We start from the raw sequence: 23,751 nt of genomic DNA on the forward strand, positions 1-23,751 counted from the left end.
AACCGCCGCTTCCCGCCCCGCTGCCGGAGGCTGAGGCGGCCTCGGCAGAGGTGGTGCCTGTGGAGGTGTCCGTCAATATGGTTGGCCTTTAAATCTGATTGTCCAGACTAGCTCCCCCATCCCTTCAGCGACTTCAGCAGTGTATTCCAGTATCCTGGTATTTCCTATTAAAAGGCTGCCAAAATTCCCTATTAATCAGTCTCTTCTGAAACGTACCAAAGCTTAATCTTGTGTATACACCATGCTGGATTGTGATGAGACTGGCAAAAGGCATAGCAACATCATCACCTCTGGAAAACCGACCAAAAGAAGGCACGAGTTACAGAGAAACAAAGTTTTAACAAGATCTGCAAGCTTCATCTGAAGACTCCAGCTGTCTGCGAACCATTATTCCAAACACATGAAGGACAGGAAAGTCATCAGGAGTAGTAAACATGGCATGACCAACTTGATAGACTTCTAGAACGAAGTGACTGGCCTGGCAGATGAGGGGGGAGCGGTGGACATTGTCTACCTGGACTTCTAAGGCCTCGACACTGTCTCCCGTAAGATGCTCATAAAGAAGCTGTTGATGCGTGGGCTGGAGGAGCAGTGAGGTGGGCTGAAAACTGGTTGAATGGCCAGGCCCAGGGGGTGGTGATCGGTGGCATAAAGTCCAGTTGGAGGGCAGTAACTAGCGGCGTACCCAAGGGTCTGTAGTGGGTCCAGTCCTGTTTAACGTCTTCGTTGACGATGGGGATGGTGGGGCAGAAGGTACCCTTAGAAAGTAAGACTAGCAGGAGTGCCTGATACACCAGAGGGTCATGCTGCCATCCAGAGGGACCTCAACAGACCAGAGAAGTGGGCTGATGGCAACCTCATGGAGTTCAACAAGGAGAAGTGGAAAATCCTGCACCTGAGGAGGAACAACCCCATGCACCAGTACATTCTGGGGGCCGCCTAGCTGGAAAGGAACTTAGCAGAAAAGGACCTGGGGGTCCTGGTGTACACCAAGTTGAACATGAGCCAGCAAAGTGACCTTGCTGCAAAGATGGCGAATGGTATCCTGGGCTGCATTAGATAAAGTATTGCCAGCAGGTCCCCTCTACTCAGCACTGGTGAGGCCACACCTGTCCAGTTCTGGGCTCCTCAGTACAAGACAGACATGGACATATTGGAGAGAACCCAACGAAGGGCCACAAAGATGATGAAGGGACTGGAGCACCTCACATGTGAGGAAAGGCTGATAGAGCTGTGACTGTTCAGCCTGGAGAAGAGAAGGCTCGGGGCGTTCTTACCAATGTGTGTAAATAACTGAAAGGAGGGTGGAAAGAGGACGGAGCCAAGCTCTTTTCAGTGGTGCCCAGTGACAGGACCAGAGGCAATGGGCACAAACTGAAACACTGGAGGCTCTGTCTCAACATCAGGAAACATCTTTTCACTGTGAGGGTAACCAAATGATCAAAGAGGATATCCAGGTATGTTGTGGAGTCTCCATCCTTGGGAGGTATTCAAAAGCCATCTGGGAAACTGACGCTAGGTAGCTTTGGTTGAGCAGGGACAGGTGGACCAAATGACCTCCAGAGGTTCCTTCCAACCTCAACCATTCTGTGATTCTGTAAACTTTGTGTGACTGCGGGCCTGGGAGGCAGGAGGGATACTGGCAAGTTACCCTTGGTTGTGCTCATGAATCTACTTCATAGACTGCCTTCACAACAGGGAAATCAAAGATTATTTTCTTCTTCAAATCAAACCATGGTTATGTGCTTTTGGAACAGGTGGAACTGGATTTTGCAACTGAATCAGTTATGACACCGCAGTTGGCCAGGGATTTTATGATATACGTAGTTCTTGGAGAGGGGCCACTTGAGTTCCTTGAGGCTTATACAGTTGGTTTTATGCAGATTTTAAACAGCCAATGTGGGAGAAGAATAAAAGTGAATGACCTTTAAAGCTGCACAGAAGGCAAAAGGATACAGCTATAGAAGGACAACTGACGTGTGGCCAACACAGTAAAGCATAGTAGAAATGTGCCTTTGAATATTGATTTTTTCAATGTATATTAGGACAAAGGGACCTTGAAAATATTGTTGCAACATTATACGATTTTGTGGACTTGCCAGTAAAGAGGCAGAAAAGGTGGGTATAGATAAATATTTCTATTCTGTGCTTGGGGAAAAAGACAAATGTTGCAGGCAGATCTCATGATGATGAAATACTTTTCCGCAGTTCTTGGGCAAATATCAGTCAAATAGCAGATATCAACATGGCTTTGCTTTAGAGCAGGTAGAGAGCCTCTTGGATATTTCCCAATTAACACTGATAGGAGGAATAGGTTTGAATGGTAAAAATCATCTGAAGTTAAAAAGGACAAAATTAAATGGTTCAGTCACACACTGTGGATCTTGGAGAAGTAACAGAATATTTGTATATATGGGCTCACCGGTTTAATCAATTCTAAGCATGGGTTTATGGAATATATATCTCATCAAGTCAACTTGTTGGGTTTTTTCTGTGATTCAAAATTCAGTTAATAAAGATTTAAAGTACTTTGCAGACTTTTGCCAGCATAATCATCTTGCACAGGACATGATTACACGTGGCAAAAGCCTTGCTGTAACAATATCTAGTTCAATAAACGGGTTTGTTGACTTTGGTTCATGTCTAAATGTGAGAACGTGTTACCTGCGCCAGCAGAAACACTGCTGCTAAGGGCACATGCTCCGGCTCTGCAAGGGGACGCTCCTGCCCTGACTCTTCTGATGCAGAGAGACTGTCCTAGAGAACACTCCTGCGTGAGGCTGATTCAGTACTACCTGGTGTTCTGGCGAAGAAAACTAGAAATGCTTCAAAATCAAGTTTGTATATACTAAATAGTATGTGTCTGACTACCTAAGAGATATGAACTTGCAAAATTTTAAATAGAAAATCATCATCAGCTGGGAGTATTTCTAAAGGGATTACAGTCCTTGCCACTTTAGTAGTTATATCAACCTGAGAAAACCGCTCACAAAGTCCTGACAAAGTTTGTCAGATGGAGGTACGTGGTGAAGAAAGGTTATCTTGGTGTCAAGATGGACTGGACATAACCAAATGTGTGATTTATTTTAACAGCATGAGACACAAGCTTGTACACCTTGAAAGAGTATGTGCACTAAAATGTCACTCTTTTCTAGGAAACAGTGACTATAAGTAATCTCCAAAAATCATGGGAATAAAACAGATGGGTCTAAAGAAGTTATATGAATATCGGCTCACTTGGCAAAAAAGATAATTTTCTGGATTTGGCTACAAGGAAATACTGAGTACACCTACAGATTCCACATTAGGCCAGTATTTGGCACAACTGTGATTCCTTTCTGAATACTGTGTGCATGTTTGGTGCCAGTAATTGAGGAAACATATTGAAAAAGTTGTGAAGAAGAGCTTCAGGAATTAAAAAAAACCATGAAAGACATGCTTTATATCTGAGACTCAGGAAATTAGATCTACCTGGTTTTCGTTTTGGTAAATTAGTAGGAAAACTTGATCAGTACGTACACAAATGAAACAGGTACTTTATACGGAAAAGCTTTCTGAGCTATCAAAGGTAAAACAAGATTTACTTGCACGGTCTTTACAAAAGACAGTTCCAACATAGTCGTAGCTGTGTGGGAATGTGGTATAAAAACAGGAGCTTTTGTTTCCTTTCAAAATTGTAGCGATAGCGCATTTTATTCATGTTAGAAAAGGCAGCAATATCATGCTTCAAAAGAAAGTAAGCCAACATTTCTTGATGTAATGCCACTGAAACTGATACTTAAGCCTAATGTAACGCTGAGTCTGCCTTTTCAAACCAGACCCAAAAAAGAATAATTCAGAGGCATCCACTGACAGGCTACAGGATTGGTGGCTTTGGAAAACAAAGTGCCAACACCAACATGAGTTACCCTCCCCATTTAACCCCTTTTTTTCCCTCTGTTCAGCACGTTAATCTTCTCTACTCTAGTGAATCAGATTAATCAACGTGGTAACTCAAGATAGTTTGGCAAGTAAATAAGATCTTTGTTTAGCAGGGACACTTGAATGATCTGTATAAATAACAAGCATGACTTCATCCTTTCAAACTTTTCCAGAAAGAGTTTTTTAGATGTGCCTGCGAAATGAGCAATGAAGTTAAAGAACAGGGTGGAGAGCTTTTTCGTGGGGAAAAAAAACAACCTGTCTAGTCCTGTACCAGTTGGCAGAGTACACCTCAAACTCTGCATCAGTAAACAGAGTCTTGTATTTGGGCTGACTCTTGCCTCTGAATAAAAGGTGGCTTTAACAGCTGAATAATCTCATTATGCACATCCAGGCCTGCGCGTACTGTCATGGCCAAATATCTGTGTGTGCTCATTCTAAGTCTAGAGGGGTGTAAACACCTCGCCATTCCTAAGAAAAACCTTCAGTCAGAAATCTTGCTGCTTAACAATCTGGATCCTACATGTAGAATAAATACCAGTTTCACTCTGAAATTCAGGGTGGCACCAGCATTTTCCAGCTCGGGCAAATTTCGAAACCTTATGAAAGTCAATAAGGGCAAGTGTAGGGTCCTGCACCTGGGGAGGAATAACCCCGTGCACCAGGACAGGTCGGGGGCTGACCTGCTGGAGAGCAGCTCAGCTGAAAGAGACCTGGGAGTCCTGGTGGACAACAGGATGACCATGAGCCAGCAATGTGCCCTTGTGGCCAAGAAGGCCAATGGCATCCTGGGCTGCATCAAGAAGAGTGTGGCCAGCAGGTCGAGGGAGGTCATCCTCCCCCTCTACTCTGCCTTGGTGAGGCCACACCTGGAGTGCTGTGTCCAGTTCTGGGCTCCCTGGTTCAAGAGGGACAGGGAACTGCTGGAGAGGGTACAGCAAAGGGCTACCAAGATGATTAGGGGACTGGAACATCTCTCATGAAGAAAGACTGAGGGATTTGGGTCTTTTCAGTCTGGAAAAAAGACAGCTGAGGGGGGATTTTATCAACACTTATAAATACTGAAAGGGTGGGTGTCAGGAGGATGGGGCCAGGCTCTTTTCAGTGGTGCCCGGCAACAGGACATGGGGCAACGGGCACAAGCTGGAACACAGGAAGCTCCATCCCGACACGAGGAGGAACTTCTTTACCCTGAGTGTCAGAGCCGTGGCACAGGCTGCCCAGAGAGGTGGTGGAGTCTCCTTCTCTGGAGACATTCAAACCCCGCCTGGACGCGTTCCTGTGCCACCTGCTCTGGGTGACCCTGCTCTGGCAGGGGGTTGGGCTAGATGGTCTCCAGAGGTCCCTTCCACTCCCTACCATTCTGTGAGTCTGTGATTTTGGGGTTGCCCAAGAGCCACCATCGTGCCCAGACGTGGATCATAAGCGTTTCGAGTAAACGGGGAGGTTTTGTGCAACTAAATTTACCACTGTGAAATGCCTTCAGATGTCCAGACAAGAACACTGGGCAGGGCAGGAGGACAAAGTCAGATTTAGACTACAAAATGCAAGAGAACATCCATTAAATCATCAGATTAGGTCATAACTTGGTACTATGCCCCTGTTATTCCTAGTATTTTATCCCAGTGACAACCTGCCCAGACCAAGCAGCGCCGTGCCGGGTGGGCCCACCCGAGTTCCCCCCCTCAGAGACACCACCCTGACATAACGACCAGCGTGACGCGCCCTGACGCCTCACGGCCAGAGACACGTCACAGCAGTGACGTCACGCGGGGCGACAAGCCGAATCGTGCTGCTGAGGCCACCAAGAAAGCGCCATTCAGGACCTATATCCCCCCACACACTCCCCCCGCCGCCGTGAGGGACGGAGCCGCCAAGCCTCCCCCCCGCCTTCCTCCGCCACTTCCGGCTCCGCAGCCTCCCGGTAACCCGAGCAGGGCCGTCCGCCGTCAGGACCCCGACCCGGGGCTGCCCTCCGCGCTGCCTGACCGCCACCCGTCGGAAAGCGCGGCTCACCGAGCCTTCCGGAAGGCAGGCGACGGGACGATTCGGGGACGCCACCCTTTCTATCGTGCCTCGACGCCGAGGTGCGGGCGGTGCGAGCGGACTCGGGGCGTTGCCGTCGGTCAGGCAGCGCGCCGGGCGCCCCAGGAGGGAGCGCGGCGGGCGTCGTGAGGGGAGAAGAGCGAGGGGGCCTCGGGGTGGGGGCTGTGGCGGGTGGAGGAGTCGGCGCTTCCCGGCGGGCCGGGCCGATGTCTGCACCGGGCGGAGGTAGCTGGGCCGGGGGTGGTGGGGCCACGCGAGCCGTTCGGGGTAGAGCGGCCCGGAGGGTGGAGCGGGCGGGCGGCGCCGCGGTGTGTGGGGAAGAGGGCCCGGTGGGAGGGCCTGCCAGAGGCGGGGGCCGTGAGGCGGCGCGGGGAGAGGGTTCCTCGGGGCTGAGGCGTCCTGGGGTAGAGGGGGCTGTGAGGGTGAGGAGGAGTAAGCGGTGGGGGTGACGAGAAGGGAGGGGTGAGGTGGGTGGGGGGGTGTTAGGTGAGAAGGAAGGGCTGGGGAGGTGAGGGTGCGTGCAGGGCACCGAGAGGCGGTGGCAGGGAGCGGGGCAGGCGGCTGTTTTTCTCAGCGGGGAAGGCAGAGCCCGGGCAGGTGGCCGGGTCGTTGGAGAGCCCGCCTGCCTGGGTTTACATTTGTAGGGGTGTCTAGAGGGAAGCGAGGAGGGTTTTTGGCCAAGGAGCCTCTTGCTCTGTGTATATTTAGTGACTTGTCTGTTAGGCCTCTTTTATTTTCCCCCAGTGAAAAGCCTGTTCCTGCAGATCTGACAGCAAAACACTTTCTTTGAGATGTATGGAATCGAAAGTAAAACTGCCTGGCTGGTTAGGCACGTCTGCCTTCCCCGCCTGTGTGTAGTGGGGGGGCTTCTTTCTCTGCACTATAATTTCCTGTCTTGCTCTGCGTCTCATCTTTCAAAACTTGTGGCTAAGTTTATTTTCATCTGACTGACCGTGGTATTTTTGTTATGTTCCTTCCCTTACTTTAAGAGAAGCTTTTATTACATTTCAGTTCTTGAAGCTTTTAATTTTCTAGCGATGAAGAAGTTTGTTGCTCTTTGAGGTTTTTCAGCTGGTCAAAAGTTGGACATCTTGCCTACATTCTTTATCTTCTTTATCACTTTTGTAATAGAGTAGCTGCATAAAGGAATGTTTATGTGATCAGTTGAAAAAAAGTGAAAAATCCCAGTATTCTTAGTTTAATAAAGCCATATTTCTTCACCCCATACTTGCATTTGCAAGGATTGAGATTATGGCTCATGGTACTGCAGTCTGTGACAGTAGTCTATTTTTATTGATTTGAGAGGATGTAAGCATATTGGGCCAAGGTGTTGATGTTTATCCTTTTATTTTGAATGGTTACTAGGTTAGTGATGCTGAATACCTTCTATGAATTTTTGGTTTCTTTGAGAGTAAGTACGTAGGTGCTTGTTCTTAAATGTTGCCTGTGTATTTTAAGACCTGTTTCTTAAGTTTCCAAGCCTAGAGACTCGTGAACCCAATCCCATCATCTTTTCAAATTCTGAGATTAGTATGAAAAGGACTACGTAGAAATTCAGTTACAATAAAACATTTCTTAAGTAAGAATAAGGTAGGTCAAGTAATGAAAAATTAAGATAAATCATTTATTCTGGAAAAATTGCATCTGTAAGTGATAAAACTAAGATAGAATGTTAAAGTATCTAAATGTCACTACAAAAATGGACTGCCGAGAGTCCAAAAGCATATGGAAAGCTTGTCTTGTATCTGTCTCCTCTGCCCTTTCTAGTTTTCAACTGTGAGTATCAGTTCTTCCTATCTATTGGCTTATGAACTTCATGTCATTATCTTGCCTCTTCATCAGTACGTTCACATAAACATTAGGTATTAAATACAAGTTCTCTTAATGATTAAGTTTCTCTTAATGTTTCCTCAGCATTCCCTTAATCTGGACCAAACTGTATATCTTCAGCCTTATTTCCCATGTAAATGAGGCCTAAGCAAACCTGTTGCTTTTTTTTTTCTCTGCTTCCTACAAGTTTTGAACGTTTCGGGACAGTTTCAGTGAATTTAGGCAGATGTTCTGAAGATATAAACTCCCTACCGATCTTAAGATAACTGGCAGCTGAGGAAAAGTAACAAGGTATAAATTAACATTCCTGCTAAGGGAAGGGCTATAGCATATGCTCAGTGGACAGTTCTGTTTTGCCTGTGCTGTTAGCTGACACTGGCATGCTGACCAGCGCATCGGTGTGCGTATAGTTTGGAGGCAGCAACTGCACTGCCTGCCTCCTGCTATTGGTGGTTGGTTGACATAAATGAGCTGGCAGTGCGTTTGGAAGGGTTTGAGAGATAAGGAGCTATATACATAGCAGGTAGTGAGGAGTAGTGTAACATATGTATTATGTGATACAGGATAGAAATCTATTGTTGGGGTTATTTTGGTCACCAGTGTTTATGGGGGAAAAAGCAGATAGTACTGCTTTGTGGTTGAAATCACAATGTACCCAATTATGCTCCATCTCTTTTCTTTTTGTCCCATCTTCTCTATTTTGCTTTTATACAAGCAAATGTCAGATACATCTTTAAAACATAATTCTTTGTTCCTAAATTTAGTAAGATTTTGAGTACTGTAATAATCTTGTAAGTGACCATGTTTTAGAAGTTACGTGTGTAGCTGCATATTTTATTTTGTTGGGTTTTTCTTTCCCATTTGTAATTGGATACCCTGCTAACAACAGGTGTGGGGGACAAAGATAAAAGCTGGAGTATTGTAAATGTGACATACCTTTCCAGCATTTCTTTAATCAAACAACTGTTTTCTGATGATGTTTTCCTTTTTAAACTTGGTTCCTAATTTATCATCTTTCAGCATTTAACGCCTTTTTTTTTTTTTTTAAATGAATGTATTACTCTGTTTTCTTGTTTAATAGACTTCTTGGTGAAAAACACTTTAATAAAATTATCAGTGTCTCATGCAATGTTCTAATGGACCTAGTCTTCCTAGTAAGATATTACAGTGATGTTTAAATGCTAAAAGCTTCCCTTTCAAACCCCTCTTGTTAATTGTTAAAAACGGTGGGAGAGATAGTTTAGTTGTCTCAAACTGATGGAATTTCCAATGTGGATTTGTAGTGAGAAAAGATGAATAAACTGTTATTGTTGAATTTGAAACAGAACATGTAGAGGATTTGCATCTGCCAGGTGGATCTGTGAGGAACAGGTCCCACTTAATTGGCCTACAGAAATGGAAAAATTAGTTCAGGCCTTTAATATGAAGGGGCTTGGGGGGCTGCTTAATTGTCTGTGTTTTGTTGATATCTTTTTTTTTTTTCCTCTTGGTTAAGTACTGATTTAAGGATACTGTTTTAAGATGATGTAGATCAGCATGTTTGAAATGTTAAGCTGTGAAACCTTGTAGTTGTAGACATGCATTAGGGAGCCAAATTTGCTAGTACTTGTTTAAGCAATGCTGATTTGATGGTCTCACTTCCATAAATGAGTGTCAAAATGGAATAGGTGGCCTCCAGAGTTTTCCTTCTGATCTAAATTATTCTGTGATTCTATCCTTTTTTGTTCAGTATTTGTTATCTTTTGTATTCTTAGCCAAATTAAACTAAAGATTAGAGGGCTAGAAACCCCAGACATGCTAAAGCTCCTACAACTACTCGGAAAAACATGGGTTGAGTAGAAGGAGATACAAATTGGAGCCTTTGATAACTCTTGATAATTGTAGCCTTTCCACTATTGCTTCCATTTCTTCTGCTGGTAGGGAGGTTTGTGTGTACATCTTAGTCAGCACAGCACACTTTTCCAGCTGGTACTTGTGCTATATGGAAGAGTGCTTTAGGTGACTGGGGAAGTCTTGGGGAGAGGTAAGGAAAGAGGGGAATGAGATGATGCCTTTTAACAATGAGGACAGGCAGGCATTGGAGCAGGTTGGCTGGAGAGGTGATGCAGTTGTCTTCTTTGGAAACTTTCAAGATTGGAGCCTAGAGCAATCTTGTCTGACCTCATAGTTGACCCTGCTTTGAGCAGGAGGCTGAACCCCTTGAAGTCCCATCTAACCTGCATTATCCTATGATCCTAAGTAGAGGTAGTGGAATGGGGAGTGTTCTTAGATGTGTAGAAAGGACAGTGAGGCACAGGTGCTGATGAATTGGATATTTTTATTCATTTTTAAGTTGGGAGTACTTTGCTTCCATCAGTCTTGCATATTTTTTTTCCATGTGGGCTACTGTTTATATTCCAAGCTCTTGTATTCCTCAACTTGCAGAAACTTCAAATGATTTTACTTAACAACTCATGCTGAAGACAACTTTGCAGTACAACACTATAACAAAATGATTAGTTTTTACCTGTTGTTAGGTCCATTGCTTAGTTCAAGAAAACTTAACCTTAAACTTGTATTTTACTCTGAGTCAGGCATTGATGAGTTATCTTACTTAGTTAAGAACTAAGTGAGTATGGGTGTGCTGTGAAAGTGACTTTATGTATCAACAACAAGTTAAAAGTACTTCTTTTCCTGTGATTCTGCAGACTTGCCTGGGTAACACAATGCCAGCTGAGCGCAAAAAGCCAGCAAATATGGAAGAAAAAGAATCTCTCTTAAATAATAAAGAAAAAGAATTTAGTGAAAGGCGACCAGTGAGCACCAGGGAGAAGCCAAAAGAAGATGTCAAGGTTGGCATGAAGAGAGAGACGTTAAAGATTCCTGAAGATAAAAAGAAAAAACTGGAAGAGGATAAAAGAAAAAAAGATGACAAGGAGCGGAAGAAAAAAGAAGAGGATAAAGTAAAGGCAGAAGAAGAGCAAAAGAAGAAAGAAGAGGAAGAAAAAAAGAAACTTGAAGAAGAGGAGAAAAAGAAACTAGAGGAGGAAGAGAAAAAGAAACAAGAAGAAGCGGCTGCCCAATTGAAGTAAGTTGTCTTTTAATGGTTTAATTGTGTGGAATGCTGTAGTCCTGCTGTCAGGGCTGTGGACAGAATTATGAAAGATGAACTGCTTGAGTTACTTATTATAAGTTGTGTGTAGTGTTATAAATTTTACATGGCTAGCAGAGCATGCTTTATGACTTCTATGTAGTTTTGAGTTTTAACCTCTAACCTCTGTTGCTTTAGTCTCTAATACAGGTTTGTGATAGTGTTCTCCATGTGATGACCATATAATGCACAAATATGATTGAGCGAAGAAGCACAGTTTCATTTAAGATGGAGAAGTGTTAGTGTCATAAAATTGGGAATACAGGCTTTAACAGGTCCACAGACCGTAACAGGAGCAAATCTACTGTGGGGGATGGCTGTAATTTCTTTTAATCAAGCATAGACAATTGATACCTGGATGGCAAACAGAGAATGTAACCTGACAGTTTAGTATGTGACGTTACCAAGACAGTGTTTCTTACTATGTTATCAAAAGGTATTGCAGTGTGGACGATGGCATCTTTAGACTGATAAATCCAAGATTCTAGACATTCTTGTGTTTGAAATATGTCACTTTGTGAGACGGAGGCAATGTCATAGCTGAATTCTAGCTGGGACAGATGTATTTCACCTATTTAAAATTTTCTATGTGGTTTCAGTAGTCTGGGAATAAAAGATTTCCCTTAACTGTGTAATACAGTAACCTGTTGAAAGGTGGTTGTCCTCTTCTGTAAGCACTTCATCTCTGCCTGGAATAAATGGAGTTTTACGTTTACATTTTCTAAGTCTGCTGGAATTAATATGTTCTGCGTATGTTTGAAACTTAGGTTTTTAACAAGTAGTGCTTGCCTTTTGCAGCAAAAAATTAAACAAAGTAGTTTATGAAGCAGGTGCTTTAGCTTTCTAGGATTACCTTGTTAAATATTTAAAAATAGAGTATTAAGGGGAAACTGTCTTTAGAACTACTGGAGGGTTTCCAACTATGACTTTTTTTTTTTCTTTGAACTGTTAACGTGAAAGTAAGGTTCTGTAATGAAAATGACTAATTTTTATTTCTCTTAGAGAAAAAGAGGAAGCACATCAGCTCCACCAGGAAGCTTGGGAGCGCCATCAGGCAAGAAAAGAGCTCCGCAGCAAAAACCAGAATGCACCAGACAATCGCCCTGAGGAAAACTTCTTCAGCAGACTAGATTCCAGTCTGAAGAAGAACACAGCTTTTGTTAAGAAGCTGAAAACCATTACAGAGCAACAAAGGGACTCCTTGTCCCATGACTTTAATAGCCTGAACTTAAGCAAATACATTGCAGAAGCAGTAGCTTCTATTGTGGAAGCCAAACTGAAAATATCAGATGTGAACTGCGCTGTGCACTTGTGTTCCCTCTTTCACCAGCGCTATGCTGATTTTGCTCCTTCGTTACTTCAGGCTTGGAAAAAACATTTTGAAGCAAGGAAGGAAGAGAAGACTCCTAACATTACCAAGTTAAGAACTGATCTGCGTTTCATTGCAGAATTGACAATAGTTGGGATTTTCACTGACAAGGAAGGTCTCTCTTTAATCTATGAGCAGCTTAAAAATATTATTAATGCTGATCGAGAATCCCACACTCATGTTTCTGTTGTTATCAGCTTTTGTCGGCACTGTGGAGATGACATTGCTGGTTTGGTGCCAAGGAAAGTAAAAACTGTTGCAGAGAAGTTTAACTTGAGCTTTCCTCCTAGTGAGATAATTAGCCCAGAGAAACAACAGCCCTTCCAGAATTTGTTGAAGGAATACTTTACGTCTTTGACCAAACACCTGAAAAGGGACCACAGGGAGCTACAAAATATTGAAAGACAAAACAGGTGACACTTGAATGTTGCTTTTTATTTTTTTGGGGAAAAAAGTTTATTTAGAAATGCCTGGATTTGTTGCAGTATTTGTAAACACAGTCTGTTAGTGGTGTGTAGAAGATAAGTATTCTGCAATATATCTAAAAAAAGTTCTAAATCTGCTCTGTATACTTAAAAAGCAGAAACCAAACAGACTCTTTGAATATCTTTAAAGAAAAGGGAGGTTGACCTTTAGCTTTAATTCGCTTAACTCTATTAGTTTGGTGATGCTCCCTTGGCAGCTTGAGAGTAATGTTTCTTTTCCAGCTGGTACTGTCCTTTTCCAGTTGGCACAATCTGATTTCTCCCTTTCCACCCACACGTATCTAACGGAGCATATGCCACAATGGCTTTGGCTTGTTAACTTTTTTTAGTGTACCAGTACGGAGGAAAAATTAGGTTAGATTGACAAGGTATCCCTTAGACTTTAGTGTGGGTAAATTTTATGTATTAAAATGTTGGAGGGTATAGACAATTTGATTTGAATCTTCTTAAATGTCTATGTGAAATATTGAAGGTCTTAAAACATAAGTCCTTCTTAAATCTGTTTGGAAGGGTTCTAGGCAGGCAGAAATGAATGCGTTGCTGTGTGTAGGCACAGGTTTCAAGTGAAAGGCTGAACATCAGTCCAGAGCCAAATGCATGCTTGCAATATGTTGAAATTTGATGTTCCCGGACTTTAAACTTGGATCCATTGTGCTAATGGGTATTCTGTTGTGTCCCACCCGGTCTGGATCAACTAAGTGGTGTATTTCACAGGGCCATAAACTGACTTTTGAGCTACTATTATTTCTGCCAAGTACCTTATTACTTTAAAGTGTGTTATTGACTTAGTTATTTTTTTTAAAGTTAATGAATATAAACTTTTATACTTTCCCAATAATAATTGGTTCTGGCTGGAGTTTTAAAGAGTGAGTGTTATAAAGTCTGTATGGTAGGAAATAAAATATAAAAAAATTTCCAAGAGATGCAAAGAACGTTAAGAAACCACGAAGAAGAAAGAACGTAAGTGATCTGGGAGAGGAAAATACACTTCAATGTTTACTTGCACAACTAGATAAAAATGACTGGATAGAGCCTTGGGCAGCCTGGTCCAATCTCATCATTGAGCCTGCTTTGAGCAGATCAGACTAGAGACTCTTTATGCCCCTGATCTGAATGCCCTGAACTTCAGTGCAAAGCTTTGTTTTGGGGAAGGAATGTGAAAAAGTATAGTTTATCACTGGATGAAGATAATTTTATTATTTATCTGTGTCTGAACTTTTAGATGTTTATAGTAGCTGCTTAATAAAAGTTGAGGAATAAGTTTTGTTAAAGATACAAGACATCCAGAAACTTTCCTGGCTAATTTTATTTGCTTATAATGTGTCTGTAACAAGAGAGATGCTTGGCATTTGCACGCTGAGGATGTGCAAGGCATGAGGTCAAAGACAGAGCTTGCCTGACAAGAAGGCTGTGAATACTATAGAAATCTTCCTGAACTGTGGATTTCTGAAAAGTGGTTGTGGAGATGTGTTATTGGGTTTTCGTTGGTTTGTGGTTGGTTTATTTTTGTTGTTGTTTCATTTTTTTTTTTTTAAAAAGGAATGATCCTATTGGGGGGGAAAAAAAATGGTCATCTATATTTGAAACCCGATCCACTTTGCTGAAAGCAACAGCTTTTATTTCCATTGTTACTCCAGAACTGGTGAAGTGAACAGGGAGCGAACTGTTCCCTCTTGTGCATCACCAGTGTCACATGTCCAGGTTATGACATGTTGTCAAGTAAACATGTCTTGGATTTACCTGTGTCAGGACAGTGTCTGTGAAGTAATTCAAGCTGTACAGATTGGTTGAGTTACCGGAAAATTAATATGCTAACCTTAGCAGTGCTTTAATATTGTGTTACCTGTTGAATTGTTTAGGTAAAATTAAAGCATTATTAGACATAAGGGTTTCTGCAAGTGGATAATAAAGAAAACTACCTTGAGTTACGCTTTGACAGTAGAACCTGATGGTTGTTTGGTTACACAGCTAAGGGCACAGCAAAACGTATGCAGGCTGTGTCACTGGAAGGAAACGACTTGATTCTCAAACTCTAGTGTGAGTTTTTGAAAATGAGTGTTAGATGTGGAAGAAACTTCTTTTGTCTAAATTAAGGATGTGTTTAAGATCTGCTGAACTTGCATTGTGGTACTTTGTGAAATTCTGAAGAGACATAAAGTAAGATAAGTACTATATGCTGTACTTCTAATTGTATTCAAAAATGAGTTGTGCTTTAAAAGTTTGCTTAGTATGCTTTAGCTTGCTTGAATTTGTTAACACTTGTCTTTTGGGAACTGAAACTGAGAACTGAAACTTGTACTGTTACAGCACTTGGCTTTTTTGTTTTTTAATAATAGCACAGAGCTTCAGTGCTCATGTTTATGAAGCTGCTGGTCTATTTTAAACTTAAAATATGTACCTAATGGATAGCTGCCTCCATGGAAAGGCTATGAATTGGCACTTAACATCTTTTTTGAACTACTGCACTTCAGAAATTTAGTGGTTATTTAATTTGTTAGTTTTTCCTGCTCTGCAGAAGCAGGTAATACATGTTATATAGGTGTGTTTTTGTAAGAGGGTCAAGAAATAGGAATTTTTGCTGATGTTACTGCTTCTTGTCCTCTAGCAAGACATCTATGTCAAGTTTTGGTTCTGAGCAGACAGGGATTTTGTTGCTCACCCTGTGAATGTTGTGTACAAAGATGACTTTTGTTTTACAATTAATCTGTAACTGAAAAAAGCCAAGATTGTTATCCCTCAACTTACATTGCCTAAACTGCTTTAGAATTTTTATGCCATAAAATGTTTGAGTCTTTTGGCAAGAATGGGATTGTATACTTATTGCTTAATAAATGTCTAATGATAATGTAATGATGCAACCTACTTTGGGAATTAAGACATCTGCACCTTATTTCAAATTTTATCTTCTGATGCTTTCATCACAGTGCAGGGTGAGTTGTCAGTGGTTACAGCATGTTAGTCCAATGTTACTAGCATTATTCAAGCTACTGTAAAACAAATTGGAGACATGCTAGGCTCTTTTTGGCAGCTTCTCTGTGAAAGGCCATGTTTGATCTGAGCCCATTTGTGCATTTGCTGTAATAGGTCCCTAAACAGCTAAGCTGGCCCGAACTGTCCTTTACTGGTAAAGAACTGATTGTGCCTCATCCATGTAAGAACTATTCACGCAGAGTGGATCATGTCATGGATGCACTTTTTAGGAGCCTTAGCTGAGGACAAACTAGACCGTTGCTAATGAGCAACCAGCCTATTCTTGGTTAACCTAGAATCAAGGATGACAGTCTTTCATCAGCCTCCCATGGCAAGCTTTGTACTAGCAGAGATTGCCTTGTTCTGTATATTTGGATCAAACTACTGAAAGTTCTTGATATGTTTTTGTCTAAATCTAAATTTTGTCTAAAAAAAGTTTGGTAAGAAAATTGAGTTGTACTGTTGTGCATGTAATCCTGAAGCTGCTTTACTGTGCATTTGTAACAGTGATTATGCTCCTTCAAATGCAAGTTGCTTTTGGCAGTGGATTTCAATTTTAAAAATGAGAATTTAAAATAAGTGTGGAGAGTTTCATAAAAGAAAACGAAGAGCAAGTGAAAAATGTAACAGCTCTTAATTTGGACTGATTGCCTTGAGATAATTTGGTTTGTTGGAAAATTAATGGGCTGGTCTTAACATGCAACTTTTCTTGAGCCTCCTGGCAATGGTTGCCCATTTGAATGACATGGAAATGTATTGTTACAGATGGAACGCAGCTTTTATCCAGCTTTCGTGTAAGTTGAATGTTTTAACTTTAAAAGTATTTTTGTAATGCAGGACTGTTGTAGATAATCATGGCAGAAGAAAAAAGTTAGCCTTTCTCTTTGGATATTGAAGTTAGAGCTTTTGTGACTGTACGACCCTCAATGATATTGAAGTTGGTAATTCAGTATGGTTGGTTGGAGGAAAAAAAAATAGTATTCCTCAAACTTTTGCTATTGTGGTCTAAACTGGTATTCTCACAGTTCCCTCGGAGAGGGAAGGTTGTCTTTGCTCAGAGAAATGGGTAGTGGTTCATCATAGCTCAAATTATTTTAAGAAAAAAGGTCATCTTACTGTAACTTTGATGCTTGTAGGCGCATTCTTCACTCCAAGGGAGAGCTGAGTGAAGATCGACACAAGCAATATGAGGAATTTGCAATGTCGTATCAGAAGCTGTTGGCAAATTCTCAATCTCTAGCTGATCTTTTGGATGAAAATATGCCAGACCTTCCCCAAGAGAAACCAACACCTGAGGGTAAGCCATCTTCTAAAGCAAGTAAGGTGCTGGACGTGGCTTGGATGTGGTGGGAAAGCTAACCAAACCCTGTTACCCATGTGTTCTTTCTATTGATTTCTTTTTATTTAGGCTTTCCCTTTTAAGGATATCAATGAATGAATAATACATAGGTTTTTATTAAAGTAATTAAACCTAATGTGTACCTGTAACTATTGTATATACTGTGTAGTTATGGTAACTTAAGAAATATCGCTTTAGATTTGTTTCAGGTAACATAGGAATAAATGGAAACCAAAAAAAAAAAACTAATCCTTCCCATTTAATATAATACATTTTTTAATACTTAAAGAACTGTATATGTTAGAGTTTTAAAATCTGATATTGTTAAAAAATGAACTTGAATTCCATTTTGGGTCATGATGTTACGAGCAGGAACATACTGTTAAGCCAGGTAAGTCACTAAGTGGCTCTCTGAACTCCTCAGGAGAAGTACAGGATTTAACTGGCAAAGCTATTCAATGTCTTAATGAATCTCAAATTTTAGACTTAGAGATGTTGTTGAAATCGTGAGTGGATGGCAGGGGGATTGGAACTAGATGATCTTTAAGGTTTCTTCCAACCTAAACCATTCTGTGATTCCATTCCATCATTTTTTTGTCTGAAGTGATCTTGAATCTTAAAAAGCTGTATTTCTTGAGTACCTCTAAATTTAAAATTATTCTTTTTAAACTTCTGTTCTTAAAATACAGTGGGATATAGTTCATTATGCTCAAAGCATTACTTTTTATGCTAATGTAGTTAAAGTCTGTTATAGCTTTTCTTTCTAATACCACATAATGTGTTGCTTGATTTTACTTGATTTGACTTTCACTCTGACACTCTCTCTGTTTTCTATCAATGCTAAATTTACGATTTTAAGGGAGCTTATTGCTATATCCAGTATTAAGATTGGATTGTTAAAAGCACTTTAAATTTTACATTGCGATATTTAAGTGAAAACAGTGGTAGTAATAAATAAGTTAAGATGTTTCTAAAAGTATTTTTTTTAATCTTTATAGGTGCCTCTGTTTATAAGTTGAGAAACTTGTGTGAGTAACTTTCTTACGGTTTCACTGTTTTTGCAGAACATGGACCCGGTATTGATATCTTCACGCCAGGAAAACCTGGTGAATATGACCTGGAGGGGGGTATCTGGGAAGATGAAGATGCTAGAAACTTCTATGAGAATCTCATCGACTTAAAGGCTTTTGTGCCAGCAATTTTGTTTAAAGATAATGAAAAATGTTCCCAGAACAAGGATTCCAGCAAAGATGAATCAAGAGGTAGAATGTTTAGATGAGTATTTCTTTAACATATCTTATCCAACAGGTATGCAAATTTTATGGAAGTAATGAGTCTTCAGTGAAGTAATTTGTGTTGATCAGGACAGTACACTGGTTTGGATGAAGTTTTAGGGAAGAAACTATGTGGGAGAGGGATTGTATTTGGGTGTGGTATTTTAAGGAAGAAAAAAGTAAAGCCATTTTAATACTGATGGAATTTTAAATTTAAAATAATTGGACATGAACCAATGTGAGTAAATATTAACTTTTCTGTGAGAAACCTAAAAGTTTTACCTTCTTTGAAAGGTGTTCATTCTGTTTTTTTCCACTAAATTGTTAATGGTAGCTAACTGTCTCAGTATAAAATTCCAGTAGATTAAAAGGCCTGGATGGTTCCTCGCTTCTGACTCAGCCCTGGCTTCACAACCCAGCATTGGTAGACTTTAGTTACAATGACATTCACCATCACTGGCTCAAAGTGTAACAGAATATGCACGTTTGGATAAGAGCAGTGTTTTGGCATTGAGGAAATGCCAACAAAAACACAGGCTACATGATTTTCTAATACACACAGAGTATGACAATGTTGAGTATTAATGGAATTTCAGCATTCTAGCTCATGGCTGTCTTTCTGATTTCTAAATTCTGAAATTTCTGTGTGAGGATAATTAGGTGTTGGAACAGTTTGCCCAGGGAGCCTGGAATCTCTGTCTTAAGAGATTTTTCAAGACAAGTGGAAAAAATCCCTGGGAAATACGGTCCGAATACAGGGCTCATCCACTTTGAGCAGAGGTTGAACTAGAGACCTCGCCAAGGTCCATTCCAGACTAATTTTTTCTGGGATTCTAAACACGTTGCCTGCTTTGTGAGTTGTCTATTTCCATATGATGTGTGGGCTGTTTAGAAGTTGTGTCACACTTTTGCTTGAAAAATATAAGTATTTTAATAAGGTTATTTGCATTGAAAATTACTTTTTTTTTATGGAGCACAGTCTGCAAGTGAGGCTTGGAGGCCTAAAAGAATAGCAAAATGTTGTAATTGCTTGGAAGGATGCTCTATGCTGGACCAGTGTGGTTGTCAAAGAAAAATATTAGCTACTCCTTTCTGAATCTCCATCTAAAGATTCATAGATTATTTGTTTTCAAGGAAAGTATGATTTTTATTTGACCTTCTATGTAGCACTTTATGCCTTCAGTATCTTCTTCCTGTTCTGCTTTTTGCTTTTTTTTCTTAGTCTGTATAAAACACTCTCTTTATCTTACTCTGTCAATTCTGTTAGTTGAGCTATGAAGAATATGTAGTGCAAACATTAAATTAGGATTTGTACCTTTGAATCTGGCTCCTTTTGAATAATGTTATAATATTCATTTACTAGAATTTTGGAGGATACTGGTTTTCTATCTGACCTTCCCAGTATGCAAGGGTTTTTTTCCTTGCGCTTTCTATGTGATGCCCTGGCAATCCATTTTAAGCACTTTTGGCCGTAGATTGCTACATTCTGAATATCTTGTTCTGTTTGAACGTATGCATGTCATCCAATGAAGATGTACAAGTTACAGTTCAAAACAAACCAAAGCACTAAAGACTGGAAATCCTTAACAGACCCCAATGTAGGTAAATGTTTGTGGCTTTCAGGTATATGGATAAAGCCATATGAAGGATGTCAAACCACTGAGACGTAACAGATGAGACAGCATGGTCTCATGAAGTAGATATTCTTTTCCCCATTTCCTTTTAACAGGACTAAGGCACTAAAGAGACATAGGTTTAGCAACGCAAGTCCTCCTGTATTCTAACCATGACTGTGTGTATTTAATAATTTAATATTTCTACTTAACTTTTAAATAGATTCAAAAGATGCCAAAGATAATAAGGAAGCACCTGGGAGCGAGGATTTGGAGTTGGAGCTGGAGAACCTGGATATTAATGATGATCCTCTGGAGCTAGACTGTGGAGATGAGGCAGAAGATCTTACAAAAAAGCTTCTTGATGAGCAAGGTAAAAAGAATCGGGTTTAGAAATTCTTTTTTTTTCCCTGATTTTTTTTTTTGAGCTTGATGGTTTTTTTAGTCAGTAGATGGAGTGACTTCAGTGGGAACTATATTTATTTATGAAGCTTTAGTAGCCAGAAACTGTTAGGATTGTGATCAAAAATGGATTTGTAACAAAACATTCAGATACAAGTGAAAAGTATTACATGTAGGTTTATGTAGTAAAAGTTACTAATTCCTTCATATATCTTTAAAAAATAATCAAATGTGAAGGCAGTTGCCTGAAAAGTCACTAGAAAGAAGTATGTAGACTTCAGCGCATAAATTATTTTCTCATCAAATATTCTTAGGGTACTAATGAAATATTTTCTGTTTTTAACTTCTGTTGAAATCTAAGATTCATCTCTGCCTTTCTGTCTTGTTAAAGACTTTTGATGTTATGGCTTTACATAGCAGGATTTAAGAATTCTAACCTCTAATTATGTGTAAAGGGCTGCAAATGGCACCTGTGAAAATCTAGCTGTGTTAGTTTTACTAGGGCAAACAGCAGCAAAATATTTCTAAAGAATTTTTCTTACAAGTTTTTCCTTCAGTGGTACTGAATAGTGGGAAAAGCAACATCAGGTGTTAAGAGCCAAATTCATAGAGGAGCAAGTGAGGTGTTTTCTTTCAGCCCAGTTTGTAAGACCCTTCGGTTTTGCTCCTTTGGATTTCCAAGGATCAATGCAGACTCTTTTCCTTTATTTCTGAATCAGGAAACTTGTTCTGTGTCTAGAATGCGGGGAAGTAAATAACCTCTAGAGTCCACTGGCTGGAGATTCTGTGGCTTAACAGTCAAAATCCTTACCCAATCTAGTGAATTTATAATCTAATCATCCCCTTGCTTGAAACTGCATTGGGCTTTAAAAGTGAAGAAGTTAAAGCCAAAACCATGGCGTTCACATCAAAGCAAAAAAAAGTTCAGGTCCTGGTAAAGACTGTGTATCGGCGTTTAAAGCGTAAGTTCATTGAAGAAGCTGGTGCATGGATCTGTGGGTTTGGGCACTAAGTGCCTAAAAGTGCCGCTCACTCTTGGCTGAAGACAGGGATGGGTTAGGGCACGTGGATCTTAAAATTGGATGACTCTCTTGTGTACCTGAATTTAGTTGAGCTGAAATTAAGCTTGGGACTATGCTCGTCTGTGACACCTCACGAATTCAAAGAAATTGAATTGAGAGCTACCAAGCTGGTGAGGGGTCTGGAGACCAGGTCATATGAGGAGAGGCTGAGGGAGCTGGGCATGTTTAGCTTGGAGAAGAGGAGGCTGAGGGGAGACCTCATTGCCCTCTACAACTACCTGAAAGGAGGTTGGAGAGAGGTGGGCGTTGGCCTCTTCTCCCAGGTGAATAATGACAGGACCAGAGGAAATGGTCTGAAGTTGTGGCAGGGGAGGTTTAGATTAGATATTAGGAAGAATGACTTTACTGACAGAGTGGTCAGGCACTGGAACAGCCTGCCCAGGGAGGTGGTTGAGTCACCATCCCTAGAGGTGTTTAAGAAACGTCTAGATGTGATGCTTCAGGGCATGCTTTAGTGGCAGACATTGTAGGTTGTTTGGTTGGACTCAATGATCTCAAAGGTCCCTTCCAACCATGAAGATTATATGAAATTAGACAGCTCCAGAGTCAGACTGTTTCAGATTCCTTCTGAAAGGAAAACTGTCAGGATAATTCTATGTAATATTTCCTTAGGTTTTTCCTTTCTTTACCCAAACAGGTTGGAAAAAGCCATACCCTCTTGGGAATAAATTTTCCCTTCCACTTTTATTCTTCTCTGAGTAGTCATCAGCTTATTAAGCTGGTTAAGATGTTAAGTTTTAATTGTGGAACACTCACTTTTAATGAGTTGTTATCTTATGGTCAGAGATCTCAACAGTGGAGAATGTGGTTCTGGCTATCTACAAGGGAGGTTCTCATGGAATCAAAAGGAAAAAGAGAAGTTCATTCTGGATTGCTCATAGCCTGCTAGATAGGTGAAAAATACTTTGTTAATGTACACTAAAGGAATGTGGGTTTTTCCTTCTTGTCTTTTTTTGGAAGAGATTCTTGACTTGATAGGCGGTTGAAGCTTATTCCAAATACAGAAGATTATTCCAAATACAAATCCAGATAACATGAGCGTGAGATCCTTTAGAAGGGCGGAAGGAATAACAGGAGATGAGATCAGAAATGGAAGATGCAGTCTCTGTGTAGTTCTAGCTCACTGGGAGGCAATGCCAGTTTGAGTATGTACAGTAGCACAGAAGGAATTAATGACCATGCTTTTGATTGTAAAAGGAGGGTGATGCATGTTTTGTTACAATATAAAATATTAACCATCAGTACTACTTCTGTTTTTAAACTAGCTATTGACTAAACATACTCCTATCTGAAAGGTTAATCTAACATGTGTCAGAATGGGGTTTATTTTGTTATCATTAAACAGCCAGCCCTTAAAGAAAGCCTTTTACTCTGCCTTGTGACGGTAATGTCATTTGGCTCACAATGTAGGCTTTTTCTTTGCGGAGAACTTCTGCTTCATGATTGTCTTTGCTTGTTAGTTTATTTTTTTGTGAAACATGTAGAAGCTTAGTGTCTTTGTGAATTCTATACCTTTGTCAAATTTCTTTAATACTGAGAAGTTAGCTTCATAAATTAATGATGGAAATTAAAATAGGAATGATCACCAAATCCTTGTTCTGCTGGAAAAAGCAGCATGTGTTACTTTAGTGGAAACAGAGAAACACAGTGATGAGGGTTTGTGTGTAATGCTGAACACCTCTAGTTGGTAGCACCAGATATAGAGAATTAACAAAATTCTGAATTTAGGTGGTGTTTCAAGTTCTGTGATGTATTCCATCTAGTGAACTGGTAGACTTTTTCAGACTTTCTCTTACGTAAAATTCACTTTGGTTTGAAATTAGGAAAACTAGGTGTCCTTCAGCTGCAAAATATAGCTTTAACCTTTCTTAATATGTATTGAATTTTTGTGTATCTGTACGTGATTTAAGTTAGTAGTAATGTTTTGTGTAAAGCCAGCAAAGAATGAAACCACTGTATTATGACACTATTACAAACATAAAACAGTATTCCTAGGTTGAGATGGGCCTTCAGTATAAAAAGAGAGGATGCATGTGGTATAGCAGGGCCTTAGATTTAAGGTCCAAGATGAAGAAAATAAAAGTAGCTTTAGTTGTTGTGGAAGTCCGGGAGTGTGGATTTCAGTTGTGGAGGGAATAAGTAAATTATAGAGGGGAAAACAGGATACAGAGGGTAGGCAGTCCAGTTAGTCAGTGGGTGCTGCATATCTTCTGTTACTTCTGCGTCTCCTTCTGTCACTTCTCTTCAGTCTTTTCTCCACTGTCCAAATGTGAGGGAGACACGGCAGTTT

The 23,751-nt window shown here is 40.6% G+C and overlaps 1 protein-coding gene across 2 annotated transcripts in view; it reads left to right on the forward strand.

Annotated features, from left to right (window-relative positions):
• Window positions 1-6,091: 6,091 nt before the first annotated feature.
• The window catches only part of UPF2 (UPF2 regulator of nonsense mediated mRNA decay), a 69,685-nt gene continuing 52,025 nt past the window's right edge, over window positions 6,092-23,751 (forward strand). For both annotated transcript variants that reach the window (XM_063323624.1, XM_063323625.1), the window contains exons 1-6: window positions 6,092-6,192; window positions 10,485-10,864; window positions 11,930-12,709; window positions 16,888-17,048; window positions 18,155-18,352; window positions 20,201-20,350. In XM_063323624.1, the coding sequence (XP_063179694.1) occupies window positions 10,503-10,864; window positions 11,930-12,709; window positions 16,888-17,048; window positions 18,155-18,352; window positions 20,201-20,350 (1,651 nt within the window). In that variant the 5' untranslated portion in view covers window positions 6,092-6,192; window positions 10,485-10,502. The remainder of the gene's footprint in view (window positions 6,193-10,484; window positions 10,865-11,929; window positions 12,710-16,887; window positions 17,049-18,154; window positions 18,353-20,200; window positions 20,351-23,751) is intronic.

This window comes from Chroicocephalus ridibundus, chromosome 1 (assembly GCF_963924245.1).
Source record: "Chroicocephalus ridibundus chromosome 1, bChrRid1.1, whole genome shotgun sequence".
Taxonomy (NCBI): domain Eukaryota; kingdom Metazoa; phylum Chordata; class Aves; order Charadriiformes; family Laridae; genus Chroicocephalus; species Chroicocephalus ridibundus.